General features: G+C 41.8%; 1 protein-coding gene across 3 annotated transcripts in view; it reads right to left on the reverse strand.

The window, feature by feature from the left end:
• The window catches only part of EIF2AK4 (eukaryotic translation initiation factor 2 alpha kinase 4), a 110,371-nt gene that overhangs the window by 8,301 nt on the left and 84,714 nt on the right, over positions 1–17,356 (reverse strand). For all 3 annotated transcript variants that reach the window (XM_023189383.1, XM_023189382.2, XM_023189384.1), the window contains 6 exons: positions 12,114–12,284; positions 11,544–11,678; positions 9,604–9,711; positions 7,828–7,956; positions 5,946–6,032; positions 1,229–1,341 (listed from right to left, as the gene is read on the reverse strand). In XM_023189383.1, the coding sequence (XP_023045151.1) occupies positions 1,229–1,341; positions 5,946–6,032; positions 7,828–7,956; positions 9,604–9,711; positions 11,544–11,678; positions 12,114–12,284 (743 nt within the window). The remainder of the gene's footprint in view (positions 1–1,228; positions 1,342–5,945; positions 6,033–7,827; positions 7,957–9,603; positions 9,712–11,543; positions 11,679–12,113; positions 12,285–17,356) is intronic.

The raw sequence follows: 17,356 nt of genomic DNA on the forward strand, positions 1-17,356 counted from the left end.
CTCAAATAATTTTTAAGGGTGTAAAGGGGTTCTAAGACCAAGAAGTTGGAGAACTGCTGTTATAAATGAGCCTTGATAGACATCTTTAAAATAATTTTTACTATAAATTCCTGAAAATGGAATTGCTAGGTCGATTTTTAAAAAATGTTTAGTTTTGCCGGCCGGGCGTGGTGGCTCAAGCCTGTAATCCCAGCACTTTGGGAGGCTGAGACGGGCGGATCACGAGGTCAGGAGTTCGAGACCATCCTGGCTAACACGGTGAAACCCCGTCTCTACTAAAAAATACAACAACAAGCTAGCCGGGCGAGGTGGCTGGCGCCTGTAGTCCCAGCTACTCGGGAGGCTGAGGCAGGAGAATGGTGTAAACCCAGGCGGCAGAGTTTGCAGTGAGCTGAGATCCGGCCACTGCACTCCAGCCTAGGCGACAGAGCGAGACTCTGCCTCAAAAAAAAAAAAAAAAAAAAAAAAAGTTTAGTTTTAAGGCTTTTTAATTTACTTTGCCAAATTGCTACCCAGATGGTTGATACTCCCATCATGAGGAAGTGAGATCTTTTCCCAGAATAGTACACCTTTCAAAGTACATGGACAAAATATTACTGAAATTCACTGATTAGCAGACTGAATAAGATAATGACAGATAGATTTTGGCTCCTGAGACTTTTCAAAATGATATTCTTGGAAATGTTATGAAGAACAAATGTTGAATGTAAGCTATGATTAGTCTTACCATACAATAAGATGGTCATACAATTAAACTGCTATTGAGTTATTAAGAAACAACAGAATGGTTCATTAAAAGTAATCCTGACCTATCTTTGTTTCTCAAAAGGATCAAATTGATTTCTTTCTTTTTGTTTTTTTGAGACAGGGTGTTTCTCTGTCACCCAGGCTGGAGTGCAGTGGTATGAACATGGCTCACTGCAGCCTTGACCTCCTGGGCTCAAGCAATCCTCCTACCTATCTCCTGAGTAGCTGAGACTATAGGCATGCACCACCACGCCCAGCTAAGCAAAAAATAATTTTTTTTTAGAAACGGGGTCTTGGTATGTTGCTCAGGCTGGTCTTGCATTCCTGGCCTCAAGTGATTCCCCAAACTTGGCCTCCCAAAGTGCTTGGATTACAGATAGGAGCCACAGCACCTGGCTCAAATTGACTTTTAAAATAAATTTATGTAGTTTCCATATAGGTAATTGAAGTCAGTTTTGTCAGCTTTTGTTTCCTAAGTTACCTGCCATTCCTTTCATCACTGACTTTAGTCCTCAGTTTCTGCAGTACATGGTCCACAAGTTCAGTCTCCAGCACACGCTTCTCTGTCTGCCTTTCCTTCTCGAAAGACTTAACCTTAAAAAGAATGAAACAGATCTATCATTTGGAGGTTTCTGAACCCAGAAGAGTAGCTCAGAGCACCACAGTAAGACTACTAAATCAACAGTTTGGGTCAGTGGTTCTTAACCAGGGTCAATTTTGCTCCCCAGGGGACATTTAGCAATGTCTGGTGACATTTTTGGACAGTGCAACTGGCATGTAGTGGGCAGCGGTCAGGGATACTGCTAACGCACAGGACAGCCCCCTAAAACAGAGAATTATTTGGCCCAAAATGTGAACAGCGCTGTTGTTGAGAAACCCTGGTCTGGACTAATTTATCATAGATGATAGAATTTTTTTTTTCTTAAGGCCAAGATGAATGGGCTCTCATTTCATGTGATTCATTAACATCTTCCCCTTTAAATCTGGTCATCCACCAAGGTTTCTCAGATCTCAGCTTTATCTACCGCTCCTCCCTCTTCTTTCTAAACCCAAGTCCTGTCATCCCACTTTTATGCATCTATCCCTTCATCTTCACTCCCCTGGCCAGCATCCAACCTTGGCCTAGGCTAGTTTGATATTCTTTATACTCCTTCCACTGTCTTCAGTCTCTCCCTCACTCTATTCCATGCTACGCATCCCTGCAGATTAATTTTTCTCAAACACAGCTTGGATGTCTCCTGTTCAAAACATTCGGGGCCTCCCCAATAACTGCTAAATATAAAAAATCAGATTTTTGGTTGGTATTTGGGCTCTCCATGATGTAGCTATAACCATTTTCTGCTTCGGATCCATCTGTCTCACCCAAAATAGACTATTCAGGGTTGCACCAGAATGGTTCTCTGCCGGTTGGCCTCTATCTTTGGGACAACTACTGAAAGAATTACCATCACCTTTGCAGTTCCCTCTTCTTAAAAGGCCCTTCCGGGACCTATCCATATCCTATGAATTCTTGTGGGTAGGATACATCCCAGCACCCTCCTACAGACTTCACTGCTTCCTCTTATGTAGTCTCCTAGCCTGAGGGACCTTCGGAGAAATTTATCTGTAGGACTCTCATGGCATGTAGTATTTTTGAGCTCATAATCACGCACAAATGTCTCATGTTCCTTACCAGATTACAGAATCCTTGACAGCAGGAGTTATGGCTTAAATGTTTCTATATCTTCAATGGCCCCAAGTGCAATCCCTTCTACATTGTGAATGCTTAAAATGTGTTGACTGAATGGATAAATGAAGTGATGTCTTGCTTTTGAAATATGAAAATGTTGCTACTGGCTGGGCGCAGTGGCTCACACCTGTTATCCCAGCACTTTGGGAGGCCAAGGTGGGCGGGTCACTTGAGGCCAGGAATTCGAGACCAGCCTAGGCAACATGGGAATACCTCATCTCTACTAAAAATACAAAAATTAGCTAGTCATGGTGGCATGTGCCTGTAGTCCCAGCTACTCAGGAGGCTGAGGTGGGAGGATCACTTGGTCCTGGGAGACAGGTTGCAGTGAGCCGAGATCATGTCACTGCACTACAACATGGGTGACAGAGTGAGACCTTGTCTCAAAAAAAAAAAAAAAAAAAAAAAAAAAGAGCCAGGATTCTCAGAATAAAAAAAACCAAAAAACAAAAAAACCAAAAAACAACAACAAAAAAAAAGGAGGCCGGGCACGGTGGCTCAAGCCTGTAATCCCAACACTTTGGGAGGCCGAGGTGGGTGGATCATGAGGTCAGGAGTTTGAGACTAGCTTGACCAACATGGTGAAACCCTGTTTCTACTAAAAATACAAAAATTAGCCGGGTGTGGTGGTGTGCGCCTATAAACCCAGCTACTCAGGAGGCTGAGGTAGGAGAATCGCTTGAACCCAGGAGGTGGAGGTTGCAGTGAGCCGAGCATGCGCCACTGCACTCTAGCCTGGGCAACACAGCGAGACTCTGTCTCAAAAAAAAAAAAGAAGAAAAGTCAACCTAGTGACTGTGTATAAGAAACTCACTTTAAATATAAAGATAGCTAAGTTAGCCCGGTGCAGTGGCACACAGCTGTATCCCAGCTGGAGGCTGAGGTGAGAAAATCACTTGAACCCAGGAGTTCAAGGCCAGCCTGGGCAACATGATGAGACCCCATCTCTTTAAAAAAATAGACAGGTTAAAAATAAAAGGATGGAGAAAGGTAGTGATATAAACACTACCCAAAGGATTTCAAAACAAGAAATATTAGCAGGGATAAGGAATATTTTATAATGACGAAGACAATTCATCAAGAAAATATAAAATCCTAAATATGTATAATAACAAAGCTTCGAATTTTTTTCTGTAAAGGACCAGATAGGAAATATTTTAAGCTTTGCGGGCCATACATAGTTTGAGTCGCACACTCTCCTTTGTTTGTTGTTGCTTTTTAACAAAGAATGTAAAAATTTCAAGTTCACAGACATATAAAAGTAGGCTACAGGCTGAATTTGGTCCAAGTTGTAGTCTGTCAATTCCTCCTCTAAAGTTCTACCTGAAAAAACTAAAAGATGAATAAACTAAATCCAAAATGAGCAAAAGGAAGAAAATAGTAATGGGTAAGAGTGGAGATGAATAAAAGAGAAAACACATGAGCAAGTAAAAACTGAGAAAAACCAATGACACCAAAAGCTGGTTCTTGGAAAGACAAAACTGATCAATCTCTAGCCAGGCTGATTAGACAAAAAAGAGGGAAGACACAAATTACCCATATTAGGTCTGAAGGAGAGAGCAACACTGCAGATCCTAGAGACAGTGAAACAATAACGGGGAAATATTTGAAAACTCAGATGAACTGGAAAAGTTCTGGGAAAGATATAAAATACCAAAGCTGCCTCTAGAAGAAAGAGGTGACCAGAATAGCTCTCTATGTAGAAATATTTGAGGTTGGACTTCTAATATCAATTGTATACAATATCTTACAGAAAACAGAAGAGGAGAGAACACTCTCCATCCCATTTTATCAGGCCAACATTACCCTGATATCAAAACCAAACAAAAACATTAGAAGAGAAAAATATTTTTAAGAAAGTTTTTTTTCCCTTTAAAAATAATTAGAAATAAAGGTTAAGAGGTGGTATATTTATGAACACTTTTAGTTGAGTACAGAAAAGTAAAACTGGTTACAAAGCAGTGAGAGGATATGCCTATTAGCAGATATCAACTTTACTTATTCTTATTTTCTTAGATGGAAAAAGAGAATTAAGAGAAGAAAAGTAGGAAAAAACCACAGCCAGTTTTTTTGTTTTGCTTTTCAAAGCTTTAATGAAGGTAGACTCTCTTTCTTATTTTATACACATTTTCTTCAGTAAGAAACCCAACAATGGAAAGGGAGAGCAGAGGGAATGGATTTCCAGCCACCTACACGGCTCAGGGCCTCAGTGTGAAGGCAGGTGTTCCACCTGACTATTGAATTATAAAAAATCTCTGGCGTTTGTTGGCTGCATAAATGTCTTCTTTTGAGAAGTGTCTGTTCATATCTTTTGCCCACTTTTTGATGGGGTTGTTTTTTTCTTTTAAATTTGTTTGAATTCTTTGTAGGTTCTGGATATTAGCCCTTTGTTAGATGAGTAGATTGCAAAAATTTTCTCCCGTTCTGTAGGTTGCCTGTTCACTCTGATGGTAGTTTCTTTTGCTGTGCAGAAGCTCTTTAGTTTAATTAGACTCCATTTGTCAATTTTAGCTTTTGTTGCCATTGCTTTTGGTGTTTTAGACATGAAGTCCTTGCCCATGGCTATGTCCTGAATGGTACTGCCTAGGTTTTCTTCTAGGGTTTTTATGGTTTTAGGTCTAACATTTAAGTCTCTAATCCATCTTGAATTAATTTTTGTATAAGGAGTAAGGAAGGGATCACACATGAAAAAATGCTCATCATCACTGGCCATCAGAGAAATGCAAATCAAAACCACGAGGTACCATCTCACACCAGTTAGAATGGCAATCATTAAAAAGTCAGGAAACAACAGGTGCTGGAGAGGATGTGGAGAAATAGGAACACTTTTACACTGTTGGTGGGACTGTAAACTAGTTCAACCATTGTGGAAGACAGTGTGGTGATTCCTCAAGGATCTAGAACTAGAAATACCATTTGACCCAGCCATCCCATTACTGGGTATATACCCAAAGGATTATAAATCATGCTGCTATAAAGACACATGCACATGTATGTTTATTGTGGCACTATTCACAATAGCAAAGACTTGGAATCAACCCAAATGTCCATCAGTGACAGACTGGATTAAGAAAATGTGGCACATATACACCATGGAATACTATGCAGCCATAAAAAAGGATGAGTTTGTGTCCTTTGCAGGGACATGGATGCAGCTGGAAACCATCATTCTCAGCAAACTATCACAAGGACAGAAAGCCAAACACCACATGTTCTCACTCATAGGTGGGAACTGAACAACAAGATCACTTGGACACAGGAAGGGGAACATCACACACCGGGGTCTATTGTGGGGTGGGGGGAGCGGGGAGGGATAGCATTAGGAGATATACCTAATGCAAATGATGAGTTAATGGGTGCAGCACACCAACACGGCACATGTATACATACATAACAAACCTGCACGTTGTGAACATGTACCTGAGAACTTAGAGTATTAAAAAAAAAAAAAAATCTCTGGCGTCTTTACCTTGACATGGCTTCCTTCTTTATCCGAGACAAGGGCCACATAGGTGATTTCATGATGTCTGCAGTACTCTTGCAATTCCTCTTGGGACTGAAACAAACAAACATAGTGTAGAAAATAAACACAGAGCACCTGGAACAGCTTTAAGTAATTAAGGAGAATGAAAATACTGTTTCCAATTATATTCTCAATGTGAATTACTAAATGTGCTGACTTCAGGGGGATATAAATATTAAGGAAGAAGCATAAGCAATTCAAGGGAGGAATAGGCCTCTCTTGCCTTCCTTATCTTCATGATTGTTCTAAGGGGCCATGAATAATCAATCAATAGTAAGAGGTTTGCAAAAGCTTCAAGACTTAATAAAAGATGCCCCAAATTATACAACACAACACACACACACACACACACACACACACACACACACTGAAAAAGCCTCTGAGGAAAATGAAGGAAACAAATGAAATAAGGGAAGGTGAAAAGCAGAATTGAAGAAACAAACCAGGACAGGGCAGAGAAGCCTGCGGGTTGCCACTGTACAGGACTGAGGTCATTGACCACTAGGCTTGGATTTTACTGCAGGACAGAACACTTCTCTAATGATTTATGAAACAAGTGAACAAGTAGAAAAGGACATTGTTCTGTCAAATGATTAAAAATTGTTGCTCAAGGCTGGGCGCGGTGGCTCAAGCCTGTAATCCCAGCACTTTCGGAGGCCAAGAAGGGCGGATCTCGAGGTCAGGAGATCAAGACCATCCTGGCTAACACGGTGAAACCCCATCTCTACTAAAAACACAAAAAATTAGCCGGGTGAGGTGGCGGGCACCTGTAGTCCCAGCTACTCGGGAGGCTGAGGCAGGAGAATGGTGTAAACCCAGCAGGCGGAGCTTGCAGTGAGCTGAGATCCGGCCACTGCACTCCAGCCTGGGTGACAGAGCGAGACTCCGTCTCAAAAAACAAAAACAAAAAAACAAAAAAAACCTTGTTGCTCAGTACACTTCTGATATGAATTTTGATACAACACACACACACACAACGAGTAAACAGCAGCAGCTTCAGAAGCCTCCCGGCAGGTGATGTAAACAGAGCAGGTGGGAGGGTAGTGGGTCTGTGTCCCTGGTCATCGCCATGCTCTGGGGCACCTTTAGTGTGGGCAAATGTGAGCACAACCTGGATGATCTCCTGGGAGTGTACCCCTTCTATGATCTGCTTACACCCCCCATTCCAAAGGGCAGGCATGTGTCCTGGGTGCCACTTTCCACACCTCCACACCCATGGCAAGTGTCAGGCCTGTATGCTGTGGGAGGTCTCAGGATACAGAGCCCAAAACACACTAAGCACCGAGTGCCTTTGCAAGTGTGGTAGGCTGGTGTACAGCCCTGCAAAGGTGTCCATATCGTCATTCCTAGAACCTGTTAGTGATCAACCAGGATTATCTGGGTGGGCCCAGTGTAATCACAGGGTGCATGTATGAGAGAGCTGGACAGTAAGAACAGAAGCACAGGTCAGCGACGAAGGAGGCGCTTCATTGTTGAGTGTAATGATGGAGGAAGAAGTCATGAGCCAAGGAACACAGGAGGCCTCCAGGAGCTGGAAAAGGCAAGGACACAGATTCTCCCCTAGAGCTTCCAGAGGAGCCAGCCCTGTTGAATTTAACTCAGTGAAAGTGCTTTTGGATTTCTGACTTCCAGAAATGTAAGATAATAAATATGTGTTTAAGCCAGTAAGTTTGTGGTAATTGGTTACTGCAGCAATCAGAAACTAACACAGGAGGCAACTCGAATTACAGAGATAAACAGAGTCTGACAGTCTAAAGGTGCAGAGGATATTTGCCATGAGAGCCATAGCTATTCGCACTTCACTCACAGGTGCCTTTTGTCCCATTACCTGTGACCAGTCGTACATGATTTCTGCTGTGATGCCTGCTGTCCAGAGTTTCTGGGTTAGGTTGATGGCCCTGGACATAGACATCTGGCCAACACTTACAACCAGGAGGTCACAAGAGCTTATTGTAACCTGGATCAGAAACAGAAGGTTACAGTTAGAGGAGCAAGACTGCAGGCATGGAAGTGAAAGCAGCATCAGGAGAGGAGGCAGCATTCTTCGGAAGATGGGCATTCCTGAAATCCTGTATAGAAACGCAGTGTGCCGAAGGCCTGGCTTCAAAACAACATTGTTAAAAAAAAAAAAAAAAAAAGACACAGTTAAAAAACTTTCTTTTTTTTCTGAGACAGAGTCTCGCTCTGTCGCCCAGGCTGGTATACAGTGGCACGATCTCAGCTCACTATAACCTCTGCCTCCTGGGTTTAAGCAAGTCTCCTGCCTCAGCCTTCAGAGTGGCTGGGATTACAGGCGTGCACCACCATGCCTGGCCAAAATTTTTTTTTTTTTTTTAATTTTTAGTAGGGATGATGTTCCGCCTTGTTGGCCAGGCTGGTCTCAAACTTCTGGCCTCAAGTGATCTACCTGCCTTGGCCTTATTGGGATACAACTGGGATTACAGGCATGAGCCACCATGCTCAGCCATAGTAAAAAAAAAAGTTATATTAGTCTTTCAAGACAGAAATTATTTCAACTACCCTGAGCCATTTAGGAAAATACTGTTTTTCTCTGGGAAAACTAATCTTGCCTGAAATATAAGGGGGAAAAAAGCTATTTCTAGCTTTGCAGACCACAGCAGGATTTTTTTTTTGACAGGGTCTGGCTCTGTTGCCACAGCTGGAGTGCAAGTGGCATGATTTCAGCTCACTGCAACCTCCCAGTCCTGGGTTCAAGCGATTGTCCCATCTCAGCCTCCTGAGTAGCTGGAACTACAGGTGCATAGCTAATTAACCACACTTGGCTAAGTTTTGTATTTTTTGGTAGAGATGGGGTTTCGCTATGTTGCCCAGGCTAGTCTTGAACTCCTGGGCTCAAGGGATCTGCCTGCCTCGCCCTTCCAAAGTGCTGGGATTATAGGCGTGAGCCACCATGCCTGGCCTGAATAAGAAATTTTGATAAAAGCCTGTTAATAACTATAATATCTCACATTTATATGGTACATTACAGATAAGGAAAGTGAGGCTAGGGAAGGATGAATTAATTGTCTAAGGCAGAAGTCTTCAATCTTTTTGGCACCAGGGACTGGTTTCATGGAAGAAAATTTTTCCATGGATGGTGCGGGGGTGGGGAGGAGATGCTTTTGGAATGAAACTATTCCACCTAGGATCATCAGGCATTAGTTAGATTCTCATAAGTAGCGTGCAGTCTAGATCCCTTGCGTGCACAGTTCACAACAAGGTTCACGCTCCTATAGAATCGAATGCCACCACTGATCTGACAGGAGGTGGAGCTCCGGTGGTAATGTTTACAAGCCCGCTGCTCACCTCCTGCTGTGCAGCCCAGTTCCTAACAGGTTCCTAACCCACATGGGTACTAGTCTGCCGCCCGGGGGTTGGGGACCCCTGGTCTAAGGTCACCCAGCTAGAGAGCAGATGCTAACGACTGAAATGCGGAGATTGACATCAAGTCTTAGGCTTGTCTACCATATTAAAGGTAAGTTTCAAAACCCTGGGTCTATAGCTTTCACATCTGAAGCCCCATGTAAATGACTGCAAAAGGCAAATCATACTTTTAGAAATGAAAGACGCCTCGAAGTATGCTGGGAAGCCAAGCCAGACTTACAGGTTCCTCCATGTTGAGGACAGCAGCAGATATCTTGTCTATAGCTATGCTGACCCCAATGGCAGTGGGAACTGGCCCCAGAGCTTGTGGCCCTCGAAATTGGGGAATCTGTGGAGAGACATGAACAGTTACGGTTATGAAATAGCAAAGAAAATGTGATTATGGGGAAGACAATGATTAAAGAGTGGGTGCTTTGTCAGCAGCTTATCATCAAAGAGTTCAACAAAAAGAAATGTGTGTGTGTAGTAAAAGAGAGAAGCAAGCACACATGCACATTTAGAAAAATATTAACAAATGTTCCATCTAACTCTGAACTGTTCAATATGGCAGCCACTAGTCACAAGTGACCACGGAGCATTTGAAATACGGCTAATCCAAATTGACACATGCTGTACATGTAAAACACATACTGGCTGCAAAGACTTTGAAAAAAATGTAAAATCCTTGTTAATTTTTAGAAGTTTGAGTACATGTTGAAATAATATTTTGGATATACTAGGTTAAATAAAATATATTATAAAATTGATACCACTTGTCTCTTTTTACTTAATGTTACTAAATGATTTAAAATTACAGGTCAGGTGTGGTGGCTCACACCCATAATCCCAGTGCTTTGAAAGGCCAAGGCAGGAGGATTGCTTGCAGCCAGGAGTGTGAGATCAGCCTGGACAAAAATGTCCCATAGCCTCAAGGACATTCATGTCACTGGGGTCACAGAAGGAGAGAAAAAAGAGGGTGAGACTGAAAAAAAATTCAAAGAAATAACACCTGAAGAAATCCCCCAAATTCACAAAAGACATACACCTATAGATCTAAGAAGCTAAGCAAACCCTTAACAAGATAAATCCAAAGAAACTCATGCCCAGACACATCATAATTTAACTTGAAACTAAAGACAAAAAGAATCTTTAAAGCATCAAGTCAGAAATACCTTTCCTATAGGGGAAAAGTAATTCAAATAACAGCAAATTTCTCATCACAAACCAGAAATTTGGGATAAATACAATAGACTTTCTTCTCCCCTTGAGTTTTCTAATTACATTTAACAGTAAAGTAAAAAATTTAACACTGTTTGATGTGGATCTCAATGTATTAGAAGAAATATTTAAGACAGTTATATTATAAATGGGGCATGAGGTAAAGAGACATACAGGGAGGTAAAGTTTCTACATTCCATTTCAATTGATAAGATGTTGATACCCATAAATCTCTGTGGTGATGGAATAGTTCTGTACCCTGATTATGGTGGTTGTTATGGGAATGTACACATGATAACATGGAAAAGAATGATGCACATACATTGTACAAATGTCAATTTTCTGGTTTTGATATTTTACTATGCTTATGCAAGAGGTAGTGCAGTGGCTCACGCCTGTAATCCCAGCACTCTGAGAGGTTGAGGTGGGTGGACTGCTTGAGCTCAGGAGTTTGAGACCAGCCTGGGCAACACGACAAAACCCTGTCTCTACTGATAATACAAAAAATTAGCTGGGTGTGGTGGTGCATGCCTGTAGTCTCAGCTACTTGGGAGGTTAAGGTGAGAGAATCGTTTGAGCCCAGGGAGGTTGAGGCTGCAGTGAGCCAAGATTATGCCACTGCACTCCAGCCAGGGTGACAGAGCAAGACCCTGTCTCCAAAAATAAATAAATAAATAAATAAAAACAAAAAAATATATATATATACACAAACACACAGAGTAAATGGTACATGAGAACTCTCTATACTATCTTTGCAACTATCCTGCAAAATAATATAATTTTTTAAAGTTTAAACAACTACAAATGTGGTTCACATTATATTTCTATTCCTAGATGAAAGATATATTAATAGAAGTATCTAATGATAATAAAATTTTTGGTGTTAGTTTGAAAATTTCAAAATAATAAGTTAAGAAGAAATAAAATTAAGTCAGAACAAATAAATAAAGGGCAAGCCCTCACCAGCAGGTCATATCTGCCTCCAGCTGCGAGGATTTCAGGTATAGCCCTTTGCCTTCGTTTGATAAATGCCACAAACTGGAAGATGATTCCATTGTGCTGCTGCACCTTGTAAACCAAGCCCAAATTAATCAAGACCTATAAAGAGAGACGCCATGCAAATGTGTCAAGGGTTTGAAAGTTAGAATGTGGAATATAATGCTGAAAATGGTGTTTCCCATCAATAGCATCAGAACAATCTATTTAGCACAAACAAAATATTTAGTAAGATCTAGCACAAAGTCTGTTTAACAATAGCCTGACATGTAAAATAAATTCTCTTCTCTTTAAGAATAACCACCTCTCTGAGGCTAACACAGTAAGAACTGCTTCATGATAGGAACAGTGGCACTTGCAAAGAAATCCTGATTTAAGCCAAAATGATTACTAAATATCAAATGCTCCAAAACACAGAAAGCAGTTTTTCTGGAAAAATAAAACACTAACTAGCATTAGTGAAATGAAACACATTTCCTCCCTGTGCTATTAGTAATGCTACACATTTGTACTGCCAGTATCAAACCGTTGCCAAACCTGTAACTTGATGCCGAGTTTCTTCAACAGTCCAACAACTTCCTCTAGGTCTTTTAAGCCATACTTCACCAACTGCGCAATACCTGTTTTCTGTTTTATTAATGAATTGATTGTTGGCATTAGATCTTGCAAATCTCCCTTCTGTTCAATAAACTTGTAGAGTCGACACAGCTGGAAAGCAAAGGAGCACAGTTAGCTGCCCATCCATGGCAGGGGAAGACTCCCTTTGCACCGACTGTGTGCACCCGCAGGACCGGGAGCACATGGGACCATACGATTATCTTTGTGGTGAAAGATTATTTTAGCCTTTGCTACAATCCTAACTAAGGATTATCCTTTTCCAACAACTTGAAAGCACCTTGCTGGAATGCTTTAGACACATACTCATGGTTCACTTTTATTCAGATACATTTACTCACACTTAATGCTGACTCAGCAAAGTACACCCTGGCACTAGCAGAGCTTCCATTATCTATTTTCAGGCCAGTATTTTTCCACTTAACCTTTCTCATTCTTATGAATTCCTGCTACTGCAGGCATACACATGGGTGGACAAGAAGGCAGAGTCTGACTTGTTTTAATTCAGAATTAGCTAGAAATTCCCTTCCTTGGCTTGAATCCTTCCTACTTGCAACCTTGAGATATCTTCTCCTGTGGGCAACCTCCTGATCCTCCCTTCCTTCTCCTCCCACTTGGATGCCAGATCCTGGCTCTCACCAGCTGTACTCATTGACTACTCAAGAAGAGGGCAGTGGCTAGAGATGATTGATCTCACAGTCCCTGGTACTCAGCAGGAGTAACAGGAAACAACCATAGTCATGAAGCCAGAAAGAAAACTCATGGCAGCTAAAGTAGAAATTATTAAGAAACAAAATTATAGCCATTTTAAGACTGTAGGCAAGTAGAACCTAGTTCATCCATAAATTGGCACATGAAAACTAAGGGCTGAATGAAGGCTCAGCTTGACATAGCTTAATCTTAATAATAAATCACTTAAAGTTTTTAAAAATCCAAAAAATGTTAAAGCCTCCTATAATCTTGATATGGTTTTGCTGTGTCCCTACTCAAATCTCATCTTGAATGTAGCTCCCACAATTCCCATGTGTCATGGGAGGGATCCAGTGGGAGGTAATTGAATCATGTGGGCGGGTTCCTCCCATGATAGTCTCATGATAGTGAATAAGTCTCACAAGATCTGATGGCTTTATAAAGAGGAATTTCCCTGCACAAGTTCTCTCTCTTTGCCTGCTGCCAACCATGTAAGACATGACTTGTTCCTCCTTGCTTCCACCATGATTGTGAGCCCTCCTAAGCCACATGGAACTGTGAGTCCATTAAACCTCTTTCCTTTATAAATTACCCAGTCTCGTGTATGTCTTTATTAGCAGCACAAGAGCAGACTAATACAGTAAATTGGTACTGGTAGAGTGGGGCACTGCTGTAAAGATACCCCAAAATATAGAAGTGACTTTGGAACTGGTTAACAGGCAGAGGTTGGAACAGTTTGGAGGGCTCAGAAGAAGACAGGATAATGTGGGAAAGTTTGGAACTTCCTAGAGATTTGTTGAATGACTTTGACCAAAATGCTGATAATGATATGGTCAATGAAATCCAGGCTGAGGTGGTCTCAGATGGAGACGAGGAACTTGTTGGGAACTGAAGTAAAGGTGATTCTTGCTATGTTTTAGCAAAGAGACTGGCAGCATTTTGCCCCTGCCCTAGAGATTTGTGGAACTTTAAACTTGAGGGAGATGATTTTGGGTATCTGGCAGAAGAAATTTCTAAGCAACAAAGCATCAAGAAGTGACTTGGGTGCTGTTAAGAGCATTCAATTTCGAAAGGAAAACAGACCATATAAGTTCAAAAAATTTGCAGCCTGACAATGAGATAGAAAAGAAAACCCCATTTTCTGAGGAGAAATTCAAGCCAGCTGCAGAAATTTGCATAAATAACAAGGAGCCAAATGTTAATCACCAAAACAATGGGGAAAATGTCTCCAGGGCATGTCAGAGGTCTTCATGGCAGGCCCTCCCATCACAGGCCTGGAGGCCTAGGAGGAAAAAATGGCTTCATGGGCTGGGCCCAGGGCCCCCCTGCTCTCTGTAGCTTAGGGACTTGGTGCCCTGTATCTAAGCTGCTCCACCCATGGCTAAAAGGGGCCAAGGTACAGCTCAGACTGGTGCTTCAGAGGGTGCAAGCCCCAAGCCTTGGCAGCTTCCATGTGGTGTTAAGCCTGCAGGTGCAGAGAAAACAAGAATTGAGGTTTGGAACCTCCACCTAGATTTCAGAGGATGTATGGAAATGCTTGGATGCCCAGGCAGAAGTTTGCTGTAGGGGTGGGGCCCTTATGGAGAACCTCTACTAGGGCAGTGCAGAAGGGAAATGTGGGTTTGCAGCTCCCATACAGAGTCCCTACTAAATGCCAGCCCATGAAAGCATCCAGGAGGGAGGTTGTACCCTGCAAAGCCACAGAGGGGGAGCTGCCCAAAGCCATGGGAGCTTACCCCTGGCATCAGCGTCACCTGGATGTGACACATGGGGTCAAAGGAGACCATTTTGGAGCTCTAAGATTTGACCATCCCACTGGATTCTGGACTTGCGTGGGGCCTTTAGCCCCTTCGTTTTGGCCAATTTCTCCCATTTGGAATGGGTGTATTTATCCAATGCCTGTACCCTCATTGTATTCAGGAAGTAACTAACTTGTTTTTGAGTTTACAGGCTCATAGGCAGAAGGGACTTGCCTTGTCTCAGATAAGACTTTGGACTGTGGACTTCTGAGTTAATGCTGAAATGAGTTAAGACTTTTGGGGACTGTCAGGAAGGCATGATTGGTTTTGAAATGTGAGGACATGAAATTTGGGAGGAGCCATGGGCAGAATGATATGGTTTGGCTGTGTCCTCACCCAATTTCATCTTGAATTGTAGCTCCCACAATTCCCTTGTGTCATGGGAGGGACCCAGTGGGAGGTAATTGAATCATGGGGGTGGGTCTTTCCCATGCTGGTCTTGTGATAGTGAATAAGTCTCATGAGATCTGATGGTTTTATAAAGAGGAGTTCCCCTGCACAAGTTCTCTCTCTTTGCCTTCTGCTATTCATATAAGACATGACTTGTTCCTCCTTGCCTTCCACCATGATTGTGAGGTCTCCCCAGCCATGTGGAACTGGGAGTCCATTAAACCTCTTCCCTTTATAAATAACCCACTCTTGGATATATCTTTATTAGCAGTGTGAGAACAGACTAATACAAATCTGCTTACTATATTAAAGATAAAAATTTTGGCTGGGTGCAATGGCTCACGCCTGCAATCCCTCTATAAAAAAGAAAAAAAAAATTAACTGGGAGGCTAAGGCAGAAAGATCTCTTGAGCCCAAGAGCTTGAGGTTACAGTGAACTATGATTGTGCCACTGTAATTTAGCCTGCATGACAGTGCAAGACCCTATCTCAAAAAAAAAAAAAAAAAAAAAATTAAATTAAATTTAAAATCATGTATTTAAAATTTTTTTTTTTTTTTTTGAGACGGAGTCTCGCCGCTCTGTCGCCCGCGCTGGAGTGCAGTGGCCGGATCTCAGCTCATTGCAAGCTCCGCCTCCCGGGTTCACGCCATTCTCCTGCCTCAGCCTCCCGAGTAGCTGGGACTACAGGCGCCCGCCACCTCGCCCGGCTAGTTTTTTGTATTTTTTAGTAGAGACGGGGTTTCACTGTGTTAGCCAGGATGGTCTCGATCTCCTGACCTCGTGATCCGCCCGTCTCGGCCTCCCAAAGTGCTGGGATTACAGGCTTGAGCCACACCACCCGGCCTAAAATATTTTTTAAGAAAATAAAAATGATTTCTTCTCTATAAATTTGAACATTAAATTACCCCAATAATAAACTACCAGAAGCACTGGAGTCAGTGTCTCCAGATTTTGGTCCTCACCCTGTCATCAACTAGCTCCATGTGACTCAGGACAAATCACAATATCTCTCTGGGCCTCAGGTGTCTCATTTGTGAAATAAGAGGACTGGGTCAGACATGTGAAACTCTTTGGCAATATTTCTACTCCCCTTCCTAATATCTTTACAGTACATTTCAAAATAATCAAAGTACCAAATGCCTTTATTAGACACTATTTTTCTGTTTTTAAATGAATCAAACACATGTCTAATTAATGCTTAGCATTATCAAATAACCAGTGGTTAGAGATTTAACAGAAAGAAAAGTTGACATGTGAACAACCAATGTGGTTATTACGTCCAAATGTATATTTATAAGACTTTCTTTAAAAAAAAAAAAAAAAAAAGACGTTCTCAAATGTGACTTTAGTTCAATTAACCTTTTGGGTTGGAAACTTTGGGTACAGAATCATTGAACTGGGTAGTCTTGTGCAGATTCTCTGTGCTATTTACACATGGGACTATTTCTGCACATAGGTGTGTGCTGTGTACATGTTCAGATTATATGTAAATACTGTACACTGTTCTTCATATTTGGATATTTAGCTGTTGGGTTACTTTGCATATCATTACTATCTCCCCCAATATTAAATATTTAAGAAATTACCTGGCTCAATTTTCAGAACTCCTAGTGCTATGCACCTGGTTTAGTTTCCCTACCTGCAAAGGGGTGATTTCTTTGAACTGTGGTTTCCGTGTGCCCTTTGAAAGTTGTTTTACAGAGTTGAGGGCAGATACGTGCTGCGCATATCCCCTTGTGGCTTTTTAAAGGCCAATATGAACTAAGAAGCTGAATGCAGTCTATGGACTCCTCTTTATATCCCTGCCACTGTGCCTGTCACACTGTAGGTGTCCCAAAGATTGAGCGACTCTGTCTGCCCTGTGTACAATCATATTTTAATCTATCCCATATGTGAATTTTGCTGATCATCACAAGATCATACAATTGAGTGTCAGACAAGAGGCTAGAAGGGTTCTGGGAAATTAAAAAAAACTTTTCTTATTTAAATATTCAGGAAAATGTACAAAATCCCTGTTGTCTTCTGTTGTTCAGCTACTCAATTAAGTGTGGGTTACTGTACCAAAGATCTGGGATCAATCTGATGCCCATGGAGAGAATATGACTAAACTGCTTACTCCATAAGATCTCCCTTATTGATGATAGGATCAAATGTAAGATTTTAAGATTAACAGACGTACCAGAAAAGCAAGAGCTTTATTTCAACTCTGAGGAGTTAGAAGACATGGAGGTAGGGGAAGGGTAGCTCCCCAGATGAATTTGCAGAATTCTGTGCCTCCTTCTAGT

This window comes from Piliocolobus tephrosceles, chromosome 6 (genome assembly GCF_002776525.5).
Source record: "Piliocolobus tephrosceles isolate RC106 chromosome 6, ASM277652v3, whole genome shotgun sequence".
Taxonomy (NCBI): domain Eukaryota; kingdom Metazoa; phylum Chordata; class Mammalia; order Primates; family Cercopithecidae; genus Piliocolobus; species Piliocolobus tephrosceles.